This window comes from Rhinopithecus bieti, unplaced genomic scaffold (genome assembly GCF_001698545.2).
Source record: "Rhinopithecus bieti isolate Rb0 unplaced genomic scaffold, ASM169854v2 scaffold_26504, whole genome shotgun sequence".
In the NCBI taxonomy this organism is placed as follows: domain Eukaryota; kingdom Metazoa; phylum Chordata; class Mammalia; order Primates; family Cercopithecidae; genus Rhinopithecus; species Rhinopithecus bieti.
Window position 1 is genome coordinate 352254 of NW_016812891.1, and position 23442 is coordinate 375695.

The 23442-nt window shown below is 36.3% G+C and overlaps 1 protein-coding gene across 1 annotated transcript in view; it reads right to left on the minus strand.

Moving 5' to 3' along the window:
- The window catches only part of REV3L (REV3 like, DNA directed polymerase zeta catalytic subunit), a 189596-nt gene that overhangs the window by 76834 nt on the left and 89320 nt on the right, over window positions 1-23442 (minus strand). The window contains 11 exon segments of the mRNA XM_017847095.1: window positions 2074-4843; window positions 4846-4925; window positions 4927-6232; window positions 7190-7332; window positions 9456-9693; window positions 10797-10916; window positions 17170-17318; window positions 17406-17490; window positions 18512-18616; window positions 19488-19582; window positions 22247-22343. Of these exon segments, the coding sequence (XP_017702584.1) occupies window positions 2074-4843; window positions 4846-4925; window positions 4927-6232; window positions 7190-7332; window positions 9456-9693; window positions 10797-10916; window positions 17170-17318; window positions 17406-17490; window positions 18512-18616; window positions 19488-19582; window positions 22247-22343 (5188 nt within the window).

The window sequence follows — 23442 nt, forward strand, 5'->3', positions numbered from 1 at the left end:
CTGCCTCAGCTTCCCGAGTAGCTGGGACTACAGGCGCCCGCCACCTCGCCCGGCTAGTTTTTTGTATTTTTAGTAGAGACGGGGTTTCACCATGTTAGCCAGGATGGTCTCGATCTCCTGACCTCGTGATCCGCCCGTCTCGGCCTCCCAAAGTGCTAGGATTACAGGCTTGAGCCACCGCGCCCGGCCTTAAAGATATTTTAAAAGCTTTAGGTTGACGGCAAAATTGAAAGGAACGTACAGAGGTTCCCATATACTCCTTTTGCGCCCACACATACATGCTCTCCTTCATTATCACCATCTCCTACCAGAGTGGTACATGTGTTTTACAATTAATGAACCTATGTTGACACATCATAATTGCCCAAAGTCCACAGATTATATTTGGGTTTGTTCTTGGTGTGGTACTTTCTATGGCTTTCAATAAATGTGTAATATTCATATTGTATCTTTCTTTTTTTTTTTTCCACTGGAGTCAGGAACATGGTGCTGCCACAGGTCAGTGCATACATGCAGTGTGGCCTCTGCTGCTCTTCATATCTCTTTCCAAGATTTAGACTAAGGCAGGGCCTGCCTTAGCAGTTCCAGCCATCCTCTTCTGCTTCTGAAGGGATGGTTGAAATGAACTGCCTGCTCTGCAACTGGTTAAGTATATGAGATCACGGACACAGGGGCAGGAACAAGAACCATCATTCAAACTTTCTGGATTAAGCCACGTTACCCAATTAAGCTTTTATCAGTTATGTCCTAACTTGGCGATGAAAGTAGCACACAATTACTCAACTACAGATAAATAAACCACTACTGTGATTTCTATTTTGCTATTTGCTGCATGTGTGCGTGTGCTCACATGTTTGTCTATCAATTCCCTGAAGAGATTTTTTTTTTGAGATAAAGTCTCATTCTATTGCCCAAGCTGGAATGCAGTGGTGTGAACACAGCTCACTGCAGCCCTGACATCCTGGGCTCCAGTGATTCTCCTTCCTTAGCCTCCTGAGTAGCTGGGACCACAGGTACATGTCACCATGCCCAGCTAATATATTTTTTGAGATGGAGTTTCCCTCTTTGTTGCCCAGGCAACAAAGTGCAGTGGCATGATCTCGGCTCACTGCAACCTCCACCTCCTGGGTTCAAGTGATTCTCCTGTCTCAGCCTCCTGAGTAGTTAGGACTACAGGCGCCTGCCACCATGGCCAGCTAATTTTTGTATTTTTAGTAGAGACAGGGTTTCACCATGTTGGCCAGGCTGGTCTTGAACTCCTGACCTCAGGTGATCTGCCCACCTCGGCCTCCCAAAGTGCTGGGATTACAGGCTTGAGCCACTGTGCCCAGTCTAATTTTTTGTAGAGACAGAGTCTCACTTTTTTGCCTGGGCTGCTCGCAAACTCCTGGGCTCAAGCGATCCTCCCACCTCGGCCTCCCAAAGTGCCAGGATTACAGGTGCACACCACCATACCGGGCCACCTGAAAAAATTCTTAAAGGAGAATGGAAACCAAGGTCCATTTGCTAATAACTGCATAAACTATAATAACAATATAATGCAAGATATTGAAACCACATGAAAAGTGGTTTATAATAGAAACAACGTAAAATGATCTTCATTTAGAGATATATCAGAGGAATACTTAAAATACATATATGCTCATTTTCAAAACACTTGAAAATGAAGTTCTTTTAAAATGGTATAAAAGTTTAACATTTAAAAATTAAATACCATTTAAACAATGATTATTGTAATTCTTTTAAAGTATCATGACATCTTTAGAGTGAGCACCTCTAATCTTTAATGAAGACATAGTGTTAAATAATGGTAGATCCAAGTCAACTTAAATAAACTTCTCTAGGTGTAACCATCCAGTTAATTTTTGAATTTTCTTAGTAAGTCTGTAATCAGAAATACTTTCCACAATGATGTACTAAAAAATACAGTATCGCAAAAAACTAGTAATCAGGTGACCAAATGTTATAGTCTTTATATATACATATTATATTCTTTTTTTTCAATCCCTATAGCATAATTTTATATATCATAGTAATTCAGAGTGACCCAAGGGAAAAAATAACTCTGATTACCTGGGCTTTTCTGGTACATCAGAAGGATTACTGCAAAATGGTTCCTGGTAAATAGTCTCTGAAAGGTCATGATCCAACAAAGTTGCCATAATTTCTTCCCTACTTGGTGGGGACATAAGTGGTTTCAGAATGTGAGCAGTTCGTGGGGTGAAACTGCCATTTTTAGATTGTGAAGGAGAACTAGCAGATCTTGGTGAACTATCAGGAGTTGGGGTCAACATATCATTGTTTCTTGAAACATACAGTTCTAAATCTTCACAGGCCATGTCCACAAGTTCACCATCAGGGGAGGCGAGTATTGCAGTAAAAGAGGTATTCGCTGAGTCAAGAGACTGTCCCATTTCTTTTCTGGTATGACCTTGAATCCAGTCTGAATTGTTTGGCTGTGGGAGGCTAAGAAACACTTCTTTGCTTACTGAACTCCTATTCAATCTAGATTTTTCATTTAGACAGTCTTCTGCCTGCTGAACACAGAAAGAATCCATTATTGAGTTAGACCGAGTTGTTAGAGGATGAAAGCTATTTTTCCACTGGTTGTGGCGATGATTCTCAATGCTATCTATGGATGATTTCTCAAAAATTTCAGGACTTAAAGTACCAGATCTAATCCATGAGGCTGAGTCCGTGGTATGATGCTTGTCTTCTTCACATTTCTGGTTGTCATGACTTAAAAACTCATTTTTTTCTAGAGCTTGTCCTGGAAAAAGATCCTGAACAGCATCACTTAGGAACTTCTGAGGCAAATTCTGATCAGCTGGGACAAACTGACTTCCAGAGTAAAAGCTACAAAATCCAGTCTGACCTATTGTGTTAATATCAAAATTATAATTATGTTCAGGAGATAAACTATCTTCAAGTGAATAACAACTTTCAAAACCTGGATCTGAAAAAAAGATGGGACTATCATCTGATACGGAGTTATCCAACTGGCTAGAGTTTTGTAAATTTAAAGAGTCTACTTTGAGAAGTTTGGGGATTTTTTCTTTTGGTTTTGTACTTCTGGGAGTTCGAGGTTTTCTTGGGGATGTTACCGCTCGTGTCCGTTTATTTGCTTTGTTATGTTCAAGAGAACCAGAAATATTTTTATTTGGTTGATGTTTATTAGATAATGGGTCTTGTATAATATTTGCATTTTGTGCTTTCTGCTGTCTTTTTTGTAACAATTCTTTTAGAACTGCCAGTCCAGACTGTCCTTCACCAAATGCTGAAGGTGTTGACACATTTCGATTTTTACACTGAGAAAGTGCTTTGGTTTGTGAAATTGCTTCTGATAATGACCTCTGTTTTACTCTTTCAGGTTTAAAATTTGACATATCTAAAATAAAGCCCCTTTGCTTTTGCTCCCATGCTATTTGTTTGATCGGACTTCTCAAGGAAGTTACAAAGCAATTATTAGGCATTTGGCTTTCATCTGAAGCTGCATTTCCCGGAGAACAAGTTTCACTGTGCTTTGACTGCTCCGCTATGCACACAATCTGCTGCTGACTATCTTTGCAATGCAAAAAATTAGGGGTATATGCTTGGTCCAGCTTTGATTCTAGGGAATTGCGATATTCGCTTAACTTTCCGATTGATGACAAATAGTTTTTTTGTATATTATTTGCATTATCTTCTATCTTTGAAGACATACCCGAAGATATCTGTGTATTCTGTGCTGCCTGAGACAAATGGTTGGAAAGGTCAAATACATTTTTCTGAATTAAGGTTGATTCCTTTAGAGTAAACATAGCACTTTGATTATGAGGTCTTTGAACATTAATTTTTGAGATTCCAGGTCCTATAGAATTACAAACAACTGATGGATGCAAATCATCTCGTGAACTGGGGAATGTCTGCACATCTACAGACTTCTTGCTTTCTAAGAAAGAAGAAAAGCAGCCAGATAACTTCTGTTGTGCATTAATTCCAGTGGGTAGGGGAGCAGAAAGGGGATGATCTACAGCAGAGCCCATTAGTGGCATATCTTTCTGTTTAAAAAGTAGTTGAGCGCCTCCAGAACTACTTGCAAATTCAGACACATTCTGGTGTTTCAGTACAAACTTAACTTCAGCACCAGACTGAGATTTGATTTTTTCATCCTTAAGTGTTATATGCTTTCTCGACGTACCTTTCGCATTTGTTTTTTGTTTTGCTCTTGGTTTCTTTTTTCCATCATCTACTAGTTTACTTGTCTGATTTCGTTTGTTCCTTTTCTTAGTAACTACAGAGGGATTAACAAGCTTTGCTTTTGATTTCTTAACCTGTGCTCTTGCGCGACTATTTTTTCCTATACGAGAATTAACAGTCTTATTATATACATTAGGACCCTTAAAAAGCACTGCCTCTTTTTCTGCGGCAGCCATGATTTCTTCAGCTCTTGGATCTGTGGGAGACCAGCAGCGAGGTGGAGAAGAATTTATGGGACTTGTGCTTCTCTCAGAAAGAAAACCTAGTTTAGACATAACATCACTATAATTCAAGTCACAATCTTCGGTTTCAGCATTGTAAGATGGTGAGGGAGGAGAAAGAATAGCATGTGACCGTTTTTTCCTGAAAGACAAAGTTCTTTTAATATTTTCATTATTTGTCCTTTGTTGCTTACCAGTTTTTTTCTTAGCAGACTTATGTTTTGACTTTCTTCTGTGACTTTTCTTTGGTGTTAGTGGATAAATGGGATATTTGGTTGCAGGGGAGTCAGGAACTTTTGGCCAAAAGTCCTTCAAAGGTGCAAGCTTTTTATATAGTTCCATTTTTTCTTCTGTCAATATTACTTGTTTTTCTTTAGCATCTATTTTCCTAGCTTCACAAGCATATTTTTTCTCCCTCTAAATCTATTAATAATAATATACTTTATGATGACAGGAGGCAGCTTTTAGACATTTTCTTCGTTTTCGAGATTTGAGAGTGCCATCTAAACTTTCACCAATTTCCATGGGATGAGGTAGACTAATTTTTGAGTTGTGTGTTACAAAACTCGACTCACTATCTTCAGTCTCATAATTTACCTTGCGTTTGGCTCTAAGTGTGTATTTATTTCCATATAGTCCAAAGGACTGCTCAGTTTCTAACGTTCCATCTCCAAAGTGACAGTCTATAAAACCATCTGTGGGTGTTTTATTTTCAAAAGCTCCACGAGAGGTTTTAGTTAAATCACTGGTGAATGCACTATCCTTCTCAGGATTACTATTACAAGGATTATTTTGTATACTATTATCTTTTGTGGATCCAGTCTCACTACTTTTGGTAAAAGTCTCCTGATGAACTGCAAGTTTCTTTTTATTCAATTTTAACCGGGATGGTTTATTGCCAGGTTGTAATTTATATGTGACAGGAGACAGTTTCTGTGGTCTAGTAAGACAGTTAGAAAGAACAACACTGGGAAAAAACATATAGTGTGCTGCTTGCTGGCTGAGGCTTGGCTTTTCTGTTTTATGTTCTTGAAATTCTTCATACCTAATTTTAAGTTTATTTAGTCCACTTTCATCAGCAGTGCTATTAAGAGAATGTACCATAGTTCTATTCTCCCCTGAGCATGACAGCAATTCACAATTTTCAGTAAATGATGAAGGGAATAAACTACTCAGAGTTGTGCTGTTTCCTTTTTCATTTCCTTCAGAGGACACTTTATTTTTTGAATGATTCAAGTCAGAAAAGTTGAAAGAATTTTTGCCCAATGTATTCTCGTTAGGGTGACGGTGCATATGTATAAAAGGGGAATCCTTTTCGATTTTTCTAATGTTTGTATATTTTCTACTTGGTACTTGTCTTGTAACAGATGGAATATCTTCTTCATAATCAAAAATACTACTTTCACAGGAAGACACTGGGAGGATCTCTTTCTTACTATTCTCTTTATGAGAATTTTCTGAATGAACAGTACTGCTTAAAGATCCAGGGTATTTCATAGAGTAAGTGCTTTCGTTTGTAAAAGAAGTGACTGAATTATCTAGACCTTTTTCTATATTTTTATTTGTCTGTGAAAGGTCTTCAATTAAATCTTCCTTGTTCAAAACATGGGAAGAAAGGGCACTTGTGTGTTTACACTGAAAGGTAATCTTAGCAGAAGATGAGGGTTCTAATGTAGCAGCATCTTTGTGAAAGATGGAGGGTTTAACTGATAGCTTGCTTGTTGCAATTACAGAAGAGTGGGTTCTAGAATTTTCGTTGTTCAATGGATTGTCTGAAATGAGGAGGGAAAAACAATTTATTTCATTTTACTCCTAATTTTTAAGACATTTTCCCACACCAAGATATTAATGCTATCACTATGAAAAAAATTACATAAAATTAAGTTTGCATGTTTAAAACGGCTATCTTAACAAAAAGGTAACGTTTATCATTAATGACTCAATCTAAATATAGTTACAATTATGACTCACCATTTTAAACACATATTCAATTGATCAGAAATAGATTATATTACTATTTAGTGCCTTTGGGGAATAAGGGAAAATATTGTCACTTTAAAATGTTCATAAAGTAATATGCTTTACATTATCACTTCAAATAAACTGAGCATATTTTTTAGTTTATTATTCTACTTATACAACAAACATTAAAGTTTTCAAAGCTTGAAATCAGTGATCAACATATGTTATATCCTTTTAGAAATGAGAAACAAACTATGTACCTACATTCTTTCAAAAGAAAAAAAATCCTGAAGGACAAAACATCACTATAGCCTCACTTAGCCAATTATATAGAAAGTACGATTACAGTTTCAAAATCAATAGAAAGTATGATTAAAGTTTCAAAATCATATTTATGTATTTATTTATTTATTTTTGGAGGCAGGGTCTTGCTCCGTTGCCTAGGCTGGAATGCTGTAGAGCAATCACAGCTCACTGCAGCCTCAAACTCTTGGGCTCAAGTAAGCCTCCCACCTCATCCTCCTGAGTAGCTGGGACTACAGGCATGCACCATTATGCTGGCCTAATTTTTTTTTTTTAGTTTTTTAGAGACAGGGTCCCACTATGGTGCCTAGGCTGGTCTCAAACTCCTGAATTCAAGTGATCCTCTCACCTTGGACTCCCAGAATGCTGGGATTACAGGTGTGAGCCAGAGCGCCTGACCTCAAAATCAAATATATTTTTAGATCCTAAATAACCAATTTCTCACAGTAGACTTGTTTACTTACCACTATTTTCATCTGCAGTTCCATCTAACTGAGGTATAGAAAGATTGGCTAGAAGCAAACTGTTATCACTCCATTCCATTTCTTCTTCTGAAGATGAGTCATCATCTTCAGTTGAACTTCTGTGGGTATCTCTGCACAGTGATCTGGAGAATATTAAAATTCACTAGTGAGCATGATCGTTAGAAAAGACCATCTCAGATGCAAATCATGTATCTAAGTTAACTCTATAATAATGTAAGTTAACTATAATAATGTATCTAAGTTACTCTATAGTAAAACAATAAAAAAAACCCTGAAAACTGTAACTTCTAGAAAAGTATATTTACTTTGCTTTATTAACATGTCTCACTATAGCAACTTACAAAGAATTATTACAATTACACTTTATAATCTCTTTCATGTGAGCTGAAATACACCACAATTCCTGCATTCCGAATTGCAAGAAATAAGAATAAAGAGATGAGTGAAGGGGCATTGAGGTCAGGGCTGAAGAGAAAATATTGAAGAAGAGAGAGGGAATAGGAAGTAGTAAAGGTGTTCAGTCAATCTGACAGTAACTATAAAGTAGGGTTACTGAGAAATTCAGAGGGACAGTGAAGTCCAGTTTCTTTAAGTATCATCTCATATTGATACTAACTTGATGCTTTCCCTTTTAATTGAATGGGCAAACTTTTTTCCTTTCCATATCCAATTTTTTCTTTCACTAATCTCAACAATTTGAAATTATTATTTTATTATATTATACTGGAACTCTTTTCCATTAAGCCTTTGTAAATCACAATTTATCATAAAAATCACTCCCTTAAGAGCTGAAAGAGGTATCAGAGGTCTAGTCCAACTTTCTACCTAATGCAAAAACCTGATTTTTTAATGAACCTGAGGCAATCTCTGTTTTTACATAATCTATATAAGGGGCTTGCTGTCTCACAGGGCAATCTTTCCATTGTTAATAGCTTTAATTGTTAATAGTTGTCTTCTTGTAATACACAAACTCTTTCAACTTCCATACATGATTCCTATTTTGTTCTCTGTAGCTATACACAGCAGGTTGATGCCATTTTCCACATGATAATCTTTAAAATACATAAAGGCATTTCTCATTCATCTTGTAATTCTAATTAGATCAAACAGTCTCCATTCAAAAGTTCTTCAAAAGTGACAATGTTTACAGATCCTTCTAGTTTTCTTCCTCTTCTTTCCCTTTCCTTTTTCAGTATTCTTAAAATATGGTAATCAGCACAGAATATAATATCCAATATAAAGAGTAGAATTAACTAAATCATTTTCTAGACACTATGCTTCTACTATTCAGTCTCTCTCTAATAATGTGTACAAAATGTTTAGGTTTGTTTTCCCAAGGTTAAAGTGGGCATGGTTTTCACCAAATTGGTTTAGCCAATGAACATATAAGCATAAATTTAATCATAGGATCGACAATGCTTATTATTAGAGCAGTGACAATGTTAGAGGAAAGAATTTAACATCACATCTGGAGATTTCTATATCTGATTTATTAAACAGAAAAATCAAAACTTTTGTCATATACATGTAAACCCTGAATTTATGGATTAACTTCTTTCACCTTTCAGTGATGGCTTTGGGGTTGAAAATTTCAAACACAGACTTAAAAAGTTCTAATCTAGCCTACAGAAGTTTAAAGGAGAGGCATACTCAGTCTTTCAGGCTCACAGGCCTAGATTTTTCCATACACAGAGCATATAACTAAAGGGCAGACTCAAACCAATCAAGTTCACAGAGACTGATTTAGAAAACCACAACACTAACTTATTCACTGATTTTGAGAAACAAACCACAACACCAGTGTTTGCTTCTCAGTCTTTTATTTATTTGTTTTTAACCTTAGTTCCCTTAGTCTAATCAGACCCCAAAGTCATCCCGTCTTCAGTGCATTGTTGCTCTGATACTCAACAACAGTTCAACTATCACAGAGCATTCTTTTTGTCTAGTTCTAAGATAAGAAGGCACTCCAATTTTGCCCCATTTATCACTCACATATGTTAATACTGTATATATAAATGGATAACTTCTAAAAGTTAGGTTAATCTTTTAAAATGTAGCAGAACTTTATTTTGCTTGGAATATGGAGTATATACCACATGAAAAACAGATCATTAAAAGGGAATTTTAAAACACCAATTTAGTTCATAGGGTATTTTATACACTGAACAACAGTAACAAGTAATTTCTGATTGAAGGACGATAATGATAGAAGTTAATAAAACAGCTGAAATAACTAAAAAATTACCTCTTTTTGGCACAATGTTCTTCAATATTGCTGTCCCATCTCTGGGACATCACCAAACTAAGCTCCATTTCCTCTTTTTCAATCTGTGGTTCATTTTCTTCATCATCACTATTTTGGGGATATTTATTATTTCCAAAGGAGCGACACGGTGATGGCATCCTATTTCTTTCCCCCCGATATCCATCACTTTCCAAACCAGCAAGAAGATGTACCAGAGCCTCATCAGGACTACTGTCCACTATAAAACAAGTACAATAATCACCAACAAATAACTTAAGTTTTCTTTTTTTTTTTTGACACGGAGTCTTGCTCTGTCGCCCAGGCTGGAGTTGGAGTGCAGTGGCAGATCTCGGCTCACTGCAAGCTCCGCCTCCCGGGTTCATGCCATTCTCCTGCCTCAGCCTCCCAAGTGGCTGAGACTATAGGCACCTGCCATCAAGGCCAGCTAATTTTTTGCACTTTTAGTAGAGATGGGGTTTCATCGTGTTAGCCAGGATGGTCTCGATCTCCCGACCTCATGATCCACCTGCCTCGGCCTCCCAAAGTGCTGGGATTACAGGCGTGAGCCACCGCGCCCGACCTGTTTTCTTAATAATCCAACAATTCAGATCACTTAGAATAAAATAACATCATAGATACTGGCACAGGCTGAAAGAATACAGCTGGTACAAAGGCCCAGGTGTTGGCTCTCCTATCAAAGTTGATCCTTGGACCACCTGCATTAGAGTAATTTAGGGACATCATTAAAATAACATTGTTGTGTGCTCCAGTCAGGGCTGCCTGGGACTGCACAGGGTCTTGGCCATGGGGACAGCTCAGCACTGTCAGCCCCTAGTTGGAAGGCTTTGCCAGGGAAGGCTGGCAGTGGCTGCAAGAAGTCTGAGATACCTTACATTCAAGGGGAGGCTGCTGAAGGACTGGTTGAGCGCAGCCCTGGCCATCGAGATGAGGAGGCTGGGACCACAGCCCTAGCCACCCATGTTTCCTCCAGTGAAATCTGTGATACTCACCAAGAAAGAACCACTTACGGTGTTTTAGTAATGTACTGAACTTTGCAAAATATTAATTCAAAATAAATGCATTCTCCTTCTAAACTAATACGGTTTTCCCTGAATCAAAGTACAGTTAAAAAAAACTATTTTCTTTCACAAAGTTTTTTAAGCTGTATAGAAAAAAGGCAACGCTACTTGATTTAATGCAAGGTTTCATTTTCATATTCAGTAGAGTGCTTATTGAATATGCAACATTTACCTCTTCAAGTCAATACAAAAAATACCTCTTCACAACACACATTTTCTCTGAATTACAATACTGAGTATTTACGGTAGCACTGTTACTTACTGAAAACAGGTGACTCACTCAGTCTTTGGGTCAAAGGCTGAAAAGTCTGACTATTTTCCATGAGGTTCAAAATTGCTTCTTCATTAATAAGAGCTTCTTCTACTTTGTGTCTAGTGTGACCTTAATTTGACAAAGAATTAAAAAATTAAAGCAACGGCCTAAATCCAAAAGTTATCATTTAGAATTTGTGTAAATTTGGAAGCATTACCATATAAACCTATTTTAAATTTCAAAATAATGACGCATGCCAAATAAAACATAATAAAAGCCACAGAAATATTAAACCAGTCACATGGATTCATCAAATCAAACACTGAATCTATAAATCACCAAATATTTATAACCTCTTTAATCCTACTTAATGTGTGTAGTTATATTACTCTGATAAAAATCACTGCATATTCAAATATATAAAGTGAAAAGAAAAGATAAACTATCTTATTTGAATACTAAAATTCTTTATACTTTATGTTTCAAAACAACAAATTTAGAATAAATGTTTTTCAACTCTTCTAAGAAAAAAAATTGACAGTGCTCATTATTTGACACATGTGTACTGGACTCTCTTCTGAATGCATAAAAAATAAAGAGCTTAGTGTAATTCCTAATGGGGTATGTGCTGGTTTTTCATGCCTGTTTGTGAACTGTAGTTGTGGTTTCCCATTTCATTGTCATAACTGGGCAGAAATAGTTTTTAAGTGCTATAAAATACAAAGAAATGGTTAAGCAATTAAAAAATTCATTTTACATTATATATTTCTCAGAAAGCTTTCATTATATATCACATTCATTATATTTTCATGATATCAAAAAACAGTAGTCTATATGGCCATATAGAACCCTCCAGCAATTGCCGTCCCCTGTGGGAACACCAAACTGAACTATCCACACAAGCAAACATCTTCATTAGAATAAAAAATCAGGAGAGCAATCACAGTACTTGGTTTTAACAACATATCAAGAAAAGAGACAGCGAAGAGGGTAGATAGCCCCTCCCACCCCTCAGGCAGTGGTCTTGTGGCACAGAGAGAGAAATCTGTGTGCTTGGGAGAGACAGAACACGGTGAATGTGGGGCTTTGCATTGGAACTCAGTGCTACCCTGTCACAGTGGAAAGCAACATGGAACAGAATTTAGCCAGCACCCATGAGGAGAAGATTTGACCAGCCCCAGCCAGAGGCAAACTGCCCAATACCAGCAGTCCAGAACCTGAGGTGCAGCCAGCCTTACTACTTACTATGGGCTAAAGCACTTTGGGATCCTAAATAAAGTTGAAAGGCAGTCTTATCCACAAGGACTGCAATTCTTGGGCAAGTCCCAGTGCCGTGCTGAGCTCGGAGCCAGTAGACTTGGGGTACACACACCTAGTGAGAGAGTAGCTGGGGCAGCCAAGGAATTACTTGTGACCCCCCCTTCCCCACCCCACACAGTCCCAGGTAGCACAACTCACAGCTCGAGAAGACTCTTTCCTACCACGAGAGGACACGAGAGGGAAGAGCGAAGAGGACTTTATCTTGCAACTTGGATACCAGCTCAGCCACAGTAGAGGAGGTAGAGTCGTGACACACATATTCCAGGCCCTAACTCCTGGATGACAACTCTAACCACGCCCTGGACCAGAAGGGAACCTGCTGCCTTGAAAGGAAGGACTCAGACCTGGCAGGGTTCATCACTTGCTCACTAAAGAGCCCTTTGGCCTTGAGAAAACACAAGTGACACTCAGGCAGTACTTGCTGCAGGCCTCGGGTGAGATCGAGGGACATGCTGACTTCAGGTGTGCATTCACAGCACTGGGAACAATTGAAAGCCCGTTCTCTAAGATCTGGAACAAGACAAGGATGCCTAGTTTCACCACTGTTATTCAACACAGTACTGGAAGTCCTAGTTAGAGTAATCAGACAAAAGAAAGGAATAAATAAACTGCATCCAAATTGGAAAGGAAGAAGTCAAATTATCCTTATATGATCTTATATTCGGAAAAACCTACAGACTCAACTAAAAAACAAATTCAGCGAAGTTGCACGATAGAAAATCAACATATGAAAATCAGTAGCATTTCTATATGCCAACAGTGAACAATCTGAACAAGAAATCAAGAATGTAATCCCATTTACAATAGCTACAAATAAGATACCTAGGAATAAACTTAACCAAAGAAGTGAAACATCTCTACAATGAAAACTATAAAATATTGATGCAAGAAATTGAAGAGGATACCAAAAAATGAAAAAGATATTCCAAGTTCATGGATTGGAATAATCAATACTGATAAAATGTCCATACCTACCCAGAGCAATCTATAGATTCAATGCAATCCCTATCAAAATACCAATGTTATTCTTCACAGAAATAGAAAAAAATAATCCTAAAATTTATATGGAACCATAAAAGACCCCGAATAACCAAAGCCACTCTGAGTAAAAAGAACAAAACTGGAGGTCATATTACCTGACTTCAAATTATACTACAGAGCAATAGTAATCAAAACAGCATGATACTGGCATAAAAACAGGCACACAGACCAATGGAACAGAGAACCCTGAAATAAATCCATAACTACAGTGAACTCTTTTTTGATGAAGGTGCCAAGAACATACCTTGGGGGAAAGAACAATTTCTTCAAATAAATGGTGCTGAGAAAACGCTGGATATCCACATGCAGAAGAATGAAACTAGACCCTGATCTCTCACCATATACAGAAATCAAATCAAAATGAATTAAAGACTTAAATCTAAGACTCAAACTATGAAACTACTAAAAGAAAACATTGGGGAAACTCTCTAGAATATTCGCCTGAGCAAAGATTTTTTGGGAAATATCCCCAAAGCACAGGCAATCAAAGCAAAAGTAGACAAATGGGATCATATCAAGTTATTATACAAAGCTTCTGCACAGCAAAGGCACAATCAACAAAGTGAAGAGACAACCCACAGAGTGGGAGAAAATATCGGCAAACTATCCATCTGACAAGGAATTAATAACCAAAATATATATATAACTCAATAGTAAAAAATCTAATAATCCGATTAAAAAATGGGCAAAAGATCTGAACAGACATTTCTCAAAAGAAGACATATGAATGGCAAACAGGTGAAAAGGTGCTCAACATCACTGATCATCAGAGAAATGCAAATCAAAATTACAATGAGAAATCATCTCACCCCAGTAAAAATGGCTTTTATCCAAAAGACAGGTAATAATGAATGCTGGCAATGATGTGGAGGAAAGGGGACTCTCGTACACTGCTGGTAGAAATGTAAATTAGTACAGCCACTATGGAGAACAGTATGGAGGTTCCTTAATAAACTAAAGATAGAACTACCATATAATCCAGCAATCTCTCTACTCGGTATTTATCCAAAGGAAATGAAATTGGTATGTCGAGTTGAAGAGATATCTGCACTCCCATGTTTATCACAGTCCTATTCACAACAGCCAAGATTTGGAAGCAATCTAAGTGTCCATCAACAGATGAACGGATAAAGAAAATGTAGTACATTTACACAATGGAGTACTACTCAGCCATAAAAAGAATGAGATCATGCCATCTGCAACAACATGGATGGAAGTGGAGGACATTATGTTACGTGAAATATGCCAGGCACAGAAAGACAAACTTTGCATGTTCTCACTCACTCGTGGGGGCTAATTAATAATTAAAACAATGGAACTCATGGAGATAGAGAGTAGAATGATGGTTACCAGAAGCTAGGAAGGGTTGTAGGGTGGGGTGGGGAAGTGGGGGTGGTTAATGAGTACAAAAAAGTCGAAGGAATAAGATCTAGTATTTGATAGCACAACAAGGTCACTACAGTCAACAATAATCTATTGTACATTAAAAAATCACTAAAAGTGTAACTGGAATGTTTGTAACACAAAGAAATAAATGCTTGAGGTTATGGATACCCCATTTATCCTGATGGGATTACATTGTATGCCTGTATAAAGATCTCTCATGTACTTCATAAATATATACGCCTACTACGTACCCCAAAAAATTAACAAAAATTAGAAGTAAAAAGTAAAATTTCAAATGCATTAAAGACCTAAATATGAAAAACCAAATTGTAAGTACACATAAGCCTTAAAATGAATACTTAAGAGAAAATTTTCATTACATCAGGGTGGGGAAGGTCTCATAAATTACATACCAAAACTGAACCATAAAGGAATATTGGTAAACTTGACATTAAAACTGAAGACATGTAAAACTCCAAGGATAACCTTTTATTTTTAAAAATGGGGGGAAAAGAAGTTAACATTTTTTTTGAAGATTTTACAAGACAAGCCTAGATGGAGAGAAAATATCTCTACAATAAGTATAACTGACAAAGACTTAATATCTAGAAAATATGAAGAACTCCTACAAATAAAAAGAAATGACTCAATAGAAAATGAGCAAATAACATAATTCACAGAGAAACCCAAATGGCCTTTAAAGATGCTCAAATTCGTTAGCAATTAGGAAATGCAGATTAAAATGCAGAGACACTATTTCAAAGAATCAGAGCGGCAAATCTTTTACATCTATTATTTTATACTTATTTGATGCTATCAAATGTTGAGGCTTCGCTTGCCTAGTAAAATTGCGTATGATACAATGTGACTTCTGAGTAAAACTTTTACTATTGTCTTGTTTACTAACCATGTATAAGCTAATTGCATTATAAAAAAACTGTTAGAACAGATGCTATCTAGGTAGAGTACAATGCATACACCCTAATATTCAGCAACTCACTCTTCTGCATGTGTTCGGTAGAGAAACTCCTGCACATAGCCATAAGGAGACAGATATAGCACTAAGTGCAAAAGTAAAGACCATCTAATACTTGTTGAGAAATAGGTAACACTGTTGTTTAGTCTTAAAATGGAACAGTCATCAGCAGCTAAAATGAATGAACAAGGATAAATTTCAAAGTTATAATGTTGACATAAAAGATACTCAACATTAGTAGTAATGAGGGTAATGAAAATTAAAACCACAGTAAGATTCTACTTCATACACTAGGATGACTATATTAAAAAAGACAGATAATAACAAGTGTTAGTGAGGATGGAGAGCCTGAGAAACTCTCCTATATTACTGGTGGGAAAGTAAAACATTGCTGTCACTTTAAAAACAGCTTGGGAGTTTATTTTAAAATTAAACACAAATACACCACATGCCCTAGCAATTCTTTGCTTGGCAGAGGTAATCTTTTTAGTGAAGTTTAAACTGTTTCGTTTGTTACTATTTATATCATTTTACAACTCTTTTTATGATATTTATCCTAAAATTTATGCTTTACTGCTTATAGCAGCACTTTTTTTTTGTTTTTTGTTTGTTTTTTGTCTTTGAGATGGAATTTTGCTCTGTCGCCCAGGCTGGAGTGCAGTGGCATGATCTTGGCTCACTGCAACCTCCACCTCCCAGGTTCAAGCCATTCTCTTGCCTTGGCCTCCTGAGTAGCTGGGATTATAGGTGTGCGCCACCACGGCCGGCTAATGTTTGTATTTTTAGTAGAGACAGAGTTTCACCATGTTGGCCAGGCTGGTTGCCAACTTCTGACCTCAGGTGATCCGCCCGCCTCAGCCTCTCAAATTGCTGAGATTACAGGCATGAGCCACTGCACCCGGCCAGCAGCACTATTCTTACCAGTCAAAAGTGAAAACAACTCAAATGTTGATCAACTGATAAATGGATTAACAAAATGTGGTATCTCCATACATACTGACAGATACTACAACATGTATAAACCTTGAAAGTATTATGCTAAGTAAAAGAAGCCAGATACAAAATACTGTATATTGTATGGTTTCACTTACATAATACACAGTATCTACACAAGGCCCATGTATTATTAGTGGTTACTTGGGGTTTGAGGTAGAAACAGGCATAACTGCAAACGGACGCAAGGGATCCTGTGGACTGATGGAAACATTCTAAAATTGGATTGTGGAGATGTTTGCACAACTTTGTAAATTTACTATAAATCACTGAATTATACACTTAAAATGACTGAATTTTATGCTATGTAAATTAAACCTCAAGTTGCTTAAAAATATAATGCTGACTGAAAAAAGCAAGTTCCTTCATCTACGCCTAGTAGAACATCATTTATGTAAAATTAAAAACTTAAAACAATGGTATATATGGTGGGCAAACATTATAAGAAAATATACAAATTATATATGGTAACAGTTTGCACTAACTTCAGGATACTGCTTACCTTTAGAGATGCAGAAAGGGTGACAGAATGGGAGACATTTTTGCTATATCCACAATATTTATTTCATAGGGAAAAAAATCCCTAGCAAACTCAATCAAATATTAACATCTCAGTGCTAGATATATGTTCTAGTAGTTTCTTTATACATGAAAAGCAAATCTTACCTTTGCTTGACTCTTTGTCTTTGTGAACCTCTACCATATTGGCTGGTGTACACTGAAGCATTTCAGGAGACAGAACCTCAGAGTGCAATGTTAACTCAGCAGAGAACTCCTGGGATCCATCACTGTAGTCCACAGATCCTGATAATGTTCTGCTTAATTAAAACATATCCTTTATAACAGACTAGATAACAAAGGAATAAAATTAGTTCTGAGATCTATAATAAATAACCACTTACACAGAGAAATCATTCTGTTTGAGAATTTCCTGAAGTCTCTTCTGAAATTTTTTTTCACTTTCTGTGGCTGGCACAAACCTGTGATCTTTGAATTTTAAAAGTGCATTAAAAAATGTAGGTAACAAATGAAAGAAATATTTTCCTTTCTCCTAAAGTAGCTTTAAAAATAGTAGCAATTTCTTATCTTTCTCTAAATATATATAATACAACCTAACTGTAGTCTTACTATAGAATCACACAAAAGAGAAATGGTTGTTACTAAAGTTACAAAATTAGGCATTTAAACTCAGTTCAAGATTAAGTTCTATAATTGTAATCTAAATCTGAAACAGAAAAACTGTTCTCTACCTATAAATACATTGTATCCTAAAACTAAAAATATTCCCCTTATAAAATATATTTCTATTTTTAAAAGTATAAAAGGCATTCAAAGTTTATCAAAACATTTTAGTGCCTAAGATATAAAAATTTTAATTGAACTTCGCTATAGGCTTACTGCTGTGTTTTGAAATAATATATCTGTCTTTTGAATGATGTCTTTCATTCTTTTACCTTTATTTTTAAAATTCTGTTGTATCCATGGTATTATCTGAACCCCCTCAAATTCTTTTTGAATGTGGCACCATTTAGTAATAAGTATTTCTTTAGAGCTGTACATAATGAACGAAGTGAGAGCTTATATGACATACTCAGAAAATAAACTGTGGGCAGCATTTCAATGGCTACATTTTCAAAGCTTAATGTAGTAAACAGTGTTCCTAAGTCGAAATTCATGATCTTCTGTGAGTTTTCTATAGCTCATTCGGAAATACAGAGGGCTAGAACATACTAGAGAATGAAAACAAAAAAGTGAGGCAAGAGGACAAGGTACACTAAAAACAAAGAATAGTAAAAATGTCAACTTACAGAGAGAGAGATAATAAGTGACAATTTGGAGACAGCTGTAAAGATAAACACTGGCTGTACAGCAATGACAAGAAAAATACATACAAAACAAAAGGTCATTTGAAAAGTAAAATCTAATGTCAAAGGAACAACTCAATGACAAACTTTCCCATTAAAATATTTGGTTTACAAGAATAATCAAAGCACTATTAGGTTTATACCTTGTGACTCAGGTTGGCTAATTTGAGAAGTTTCATTTCTGTTTCTTCGCCGTTGCTTTTCATCTTCCCATATAGCCTGTAGACCAGGGTTCCCACCAATTTGAGCTGTAATCACAATAATACTTCAATATTACAGGGTCAAAGTAAAAAAATGCCTAAAAAAATCTAAACTTTTCTTTAATAAATACTGCCTTTAAAAAAACCAATCACATATTTTGTGTAATAAAGTGGACAAATTATCCCAACCTACCCTTATTATGTTACTCCTTTTTTAGCTTTCTTCCTAGTGGTTCCCCAAAATCCAGCAAGTGAATACAGTTTAAACATCTGATGATAGTCAATAGACCTAAGAGTACCCGTGCTGATATATAATATGAAAATTAAGAAATTAAAAGGCAGAGTACATTAAATTGCTTTATATTAGCTAATTTTATTTAGTGTCACACTTATTTTAGTGTATCTATTCAAATATAGTCATTTGGACAAAAATATAAACAAAAAATTAATTACTATCTCAGCAGAAGTATAGAAGCAATCTTCATAACATTTTGTATCCTCCTTCTATAATATCTTAGTTCCTTTGTAAAGTTTTCTTTCCTACTTTTTCTATTCTACTTTGGTCATTAATTTTTTTTTTTTTTTTTTGAGACAGAGTCTTGCTCTGTCACCAGGCTGGAGTGGAGTGGTGCAATCTTGGCTCACTGCAACCTCTGCCGCCCAGGCTCAAGCAATTCCCCTGCCACAGTCTCCCGAGTAGCTGGGATTACAGGCGTGCGCCACCATGCTCAGCTAATTTATTCTGTATTTTAGTAGAGACCGGGTTTCACCATGTTGGCCAGGATGGTCTCGATATGACCTCATGATCCACCCACCTTGGCCTCCCAAAGTGCTGGGATTACAGGTGTGAGCCACCACATTCGGCTGGTCATTCATTTAAAAAAAAAAAAACATATATTAAGAATAATTGTGTATGAACCTTCAATGTCCAGACGATTTAAGATATCAGCAGCTACAGCATCCACTTCCAATTCACATGTACTCTGTGGTTCAACACCTTCCAATATTAAAGAACTGCAATTAAAGGATATAAAAAACATAATAATTACGTGAGATCAAATTTTCTAAGATTTTTCTTACTTATACAATTATGTTTAGCTAGTACCCAGAAAACCTGATTAATACAGAATTATTCATGACAAAATTGATACTTTGTGCATATATAATGAAAACTAGGATGAGAAAAATACAAAACATATACTGACAACCCCATTAAGATCCTAGTGAAGTATATTCTATATATTTTGGTTCATTATATTTTATATAAAAGGAATATAAAACGTTTTAGCATACGGTCATACCCGGGGCAGAATGGGATGGGATCATATAAAAGCCACAGAGGAATGCATTAAAAACCATGCACATATGAAACCGGTTGCCTAGAAACATCTTCTTCAGTATTCAAAAAACAAGGGAGAACGTGCAATAAGAGATCAGGGAAGCTGAGCACACTGAGAAATGGGCAAATGATATTCACCATTTTTCCTGCCCTCAACTACTGCTGAGATGGGGAATACTTTAAAATTCTTTATAACTACAGAATTGATAAACTACATGAATGATCAACAATGGGATCATAGCTAGGAAAAGGAATAATACCACAAGGTCATTAATTTTTATAAGAACTACAAAGGATTGTTTCCCATTCAGGATCTTTGACTCAAAAGCATTTGCTTTTCATCAGTGCCCCAAAAGAGAAGATAAGGAAGATACCACATAATTGACCCTACTTAACAGAATGAAGAGATAACATCTAGTGTGGCTCCTAGTTTACTCATTCCAAAATTTAGGACTTGTACAAAAACGAACATCAAGTGGAAAAGGGGAGATCCATAATTTTACTACAAAGTGGGTGATGACACATTTCATTAACTTTTTATTTGAAACACTTTGGTGTTTTTTTTTTTTTTTTTTTTTTTGAGATGGAGTCTCGCTCTGTTGCCCAGGCTGGAGTGCAGTGGTGCGATCTCAGCTCACCTCAACCTCCACCTCCCGGGTCAAGTGATTCTCCTGCGTCAGCCTCCCAAGTAACTGGGATTACAAGCATGTGCCATCAAACACAGTTAAGTTTTGTATTTTTAGTAGAGAAGGGGTTTCACCATGTTGGCCAGGCTGTTCTTGAACTCCTGACCTCAAGTGATCTGCCCACCTCGGCCTCCCAAAGTGCTGGGATTACAGGTGTAAGCTATTGTGCCCTGGCCTTGAAACACTTTTTAACGTTTAAAGAAAAACATGTTAGCAAAACTTCATTTTCCATTGTCTATTTTAAAGGAAATTTTGATGGAATATTTTATGTTAGTTTGTTAAACCACAGAATTTTTACAACTTAAATAATATACGTATATATGTACTCACAGGTATATATTTAGACACTCATACACAAATATCTTTTCACCATTGATAGACAAGGAATATATTAGTCAACCTATCATAATATATCCCTTTTTCTTTCAGAAAAAAATATTTCTTAATGTAGATTGTCAGCTGGGCTTGGTGGCTCATGAATGTGATCCCAACTTTGGCTTGGGAGGCCAGCCTGAGAAACACAGTGAGACCTCATCTCTACAAAAAATTTTTTTTAATTAGTCAGGCATGCTGTTGCACACCTGTAGACCCAGATACTTGGAAGGCTGAGCAATACAGTAAGACCTCATCTCTACAAAAAATTTGTAAAAATTAGCCAGGCATGGTGTTGCACACCTGTAGTCCTAGATACTTGGGAGGCTAAGGTGGGAGGATCACTTGAGACCAGAAGGCAGTGGTTGCAGTGAGCTGAGATTGTGCCACTGAACTCTGGTCTGGGCAACAGAGCAAGACCTTGTCTCGACAACAACAAAATGTGAATTGTCCTCTTCATTTATACAACTTAACAGAAATTGAACAGATTTAAAAATGTTTATGATCAACAGTTTTCTTATATAAGAAAGTTCTGTAATTTGAAATAACTATGTCATAAATGTCAAGGATGAATATTGCAGAAGTAGCACATTTGAGAGAAAGGAGGGAAACAATAACATCAAAAAATATAATCTCACAGTAGAAATTTATAACTTGCCCTTATTTCAAAACTGCTTCAGACATTCAGAACAGGAGCTAATTAAACATTAGCACCAGTAGATAGAAAATGTATGAGTAAAAAATTTGCATAAGCAAATACATAGCTGCTTTGAAACAGAAAAATCCAAGCATTTGGAATATACTGTCTCCAAAAAGTCTAATCAATAATGAAACAAATAAATTACATATTATATTATTCAAAAACAGCATGTCAAAATAATTTATTACATATTTAATATTTATAAATTTTAGGGGTTTTATTAAAATATTTAGATGTTTGTTTTAAACTACTATTTTATCACAAATGTAAATTTTTTTTACAAGTTATAGGATATCAAATTAGAATGGACAATGAAGATGAATGCTGCAGAAAAGTATAACAATATCTACCTCGCATTCCTTTTGTTAAGGAGGTAATAACTAGGTACATTTTCATGGTCTGTTTTTTAAATCGTTTATTCCTTGTAACACACTAATGTCAAGGTTTTTTTTTTTGATAAGTGTATAGATTAAAAAGATCCAACACAATAAAAGGTTAAAATTTAATCATGGTAACCACTGATTTCTGATCACAACTAGGATCTATGTAAAATTTTCATCTCCTTTACAACATTAACTAACCTTGGTATTTCATCTTGTTCCCACCGAAATAAAGTACCAGCAAGAGAATTTCTCGATAAATGATTCTTGCAGGATCCAGTTGCATACAATGTATTACCTAGGAATAGAAAAGTAAAAGGAATAATTCTACTTTTAATTTTCATATAATTACTTTTTAGAAGGTAAATGTCTTTTTTTGAGACGGAGTCTCGCTCTGTCGCCCAGGCTGGACTGCAGTGGTACAATCTTGGCTCACTGCAAGCTCCACCTCCCAGGTTCACGCCATTCTCCTGCCTCAGTCTCCTGAGTAGCTGGGACTATAGGCACCCGCCACCATGTCCGGCTAATTTATTTTGTATTTTTAGTAGAGACAGAGTTTCACCATGTCAGCCAGGATGGTCTCGATCTCCTGACCTCGTGATCCACCCACCTCGGCCTCCCAAAGTGCTGGGATTACAGGCATGAGCCACAGGGCCTGGCCAGTAAATGATCTTTAAAAAATTTTATTACTCATAAATTACAGATCCCTTTTTATTGATACATAATATTTGTACATATTTATGGGGCACATGTAGTATTTTGATACATGTATACAACCTGTAATGACAAAATCAAGGTACTTAAGATGTCCATCAGCCCGAACATTACTCATCATTTGTGTGGAGAACATTTCAAATCTTCTCTTCTAGTTATTTTGAAATATATATTGTTGTTAACTACAGTCACTCCTGTGTGCTATCAAACACTAGAACTTATTTCGTCTAATTGTATGTCTATATCCATTAACCAGTCTGTCTTCAAATCTTCCTGGAACCCTTCTCATACACCCTTCCCAGCCTCTAGTAACTACCATTCTACTTTTTATTTATTTTTTTGAGATGGCATCTTGCTATGTTGCCCAGACTGGAATCAATCTCCTGGACTCAAACAATCCTCCTACCTCAGCCTCCCATGCAGCTGGGACTAGAGGGGTGCATCATGACTCCTGGCTAAAGGTGAACTTTTTTTTAGTTCCCACATCAGTAAGAACTTGTGATATTTGTCTTTCTGGGCCTGGCTTATTTAACATAATGATCTCAACTCTATCCATGTGGCTGCAAATGACAGAATTTCATTTTCATAAAAAATAAGGCAGAACAGAATTCCATTGTGTATATATATCACATTTTCTTTATCCATTCATCCACTGATGTATACTTAAGTCATGATTCCATATC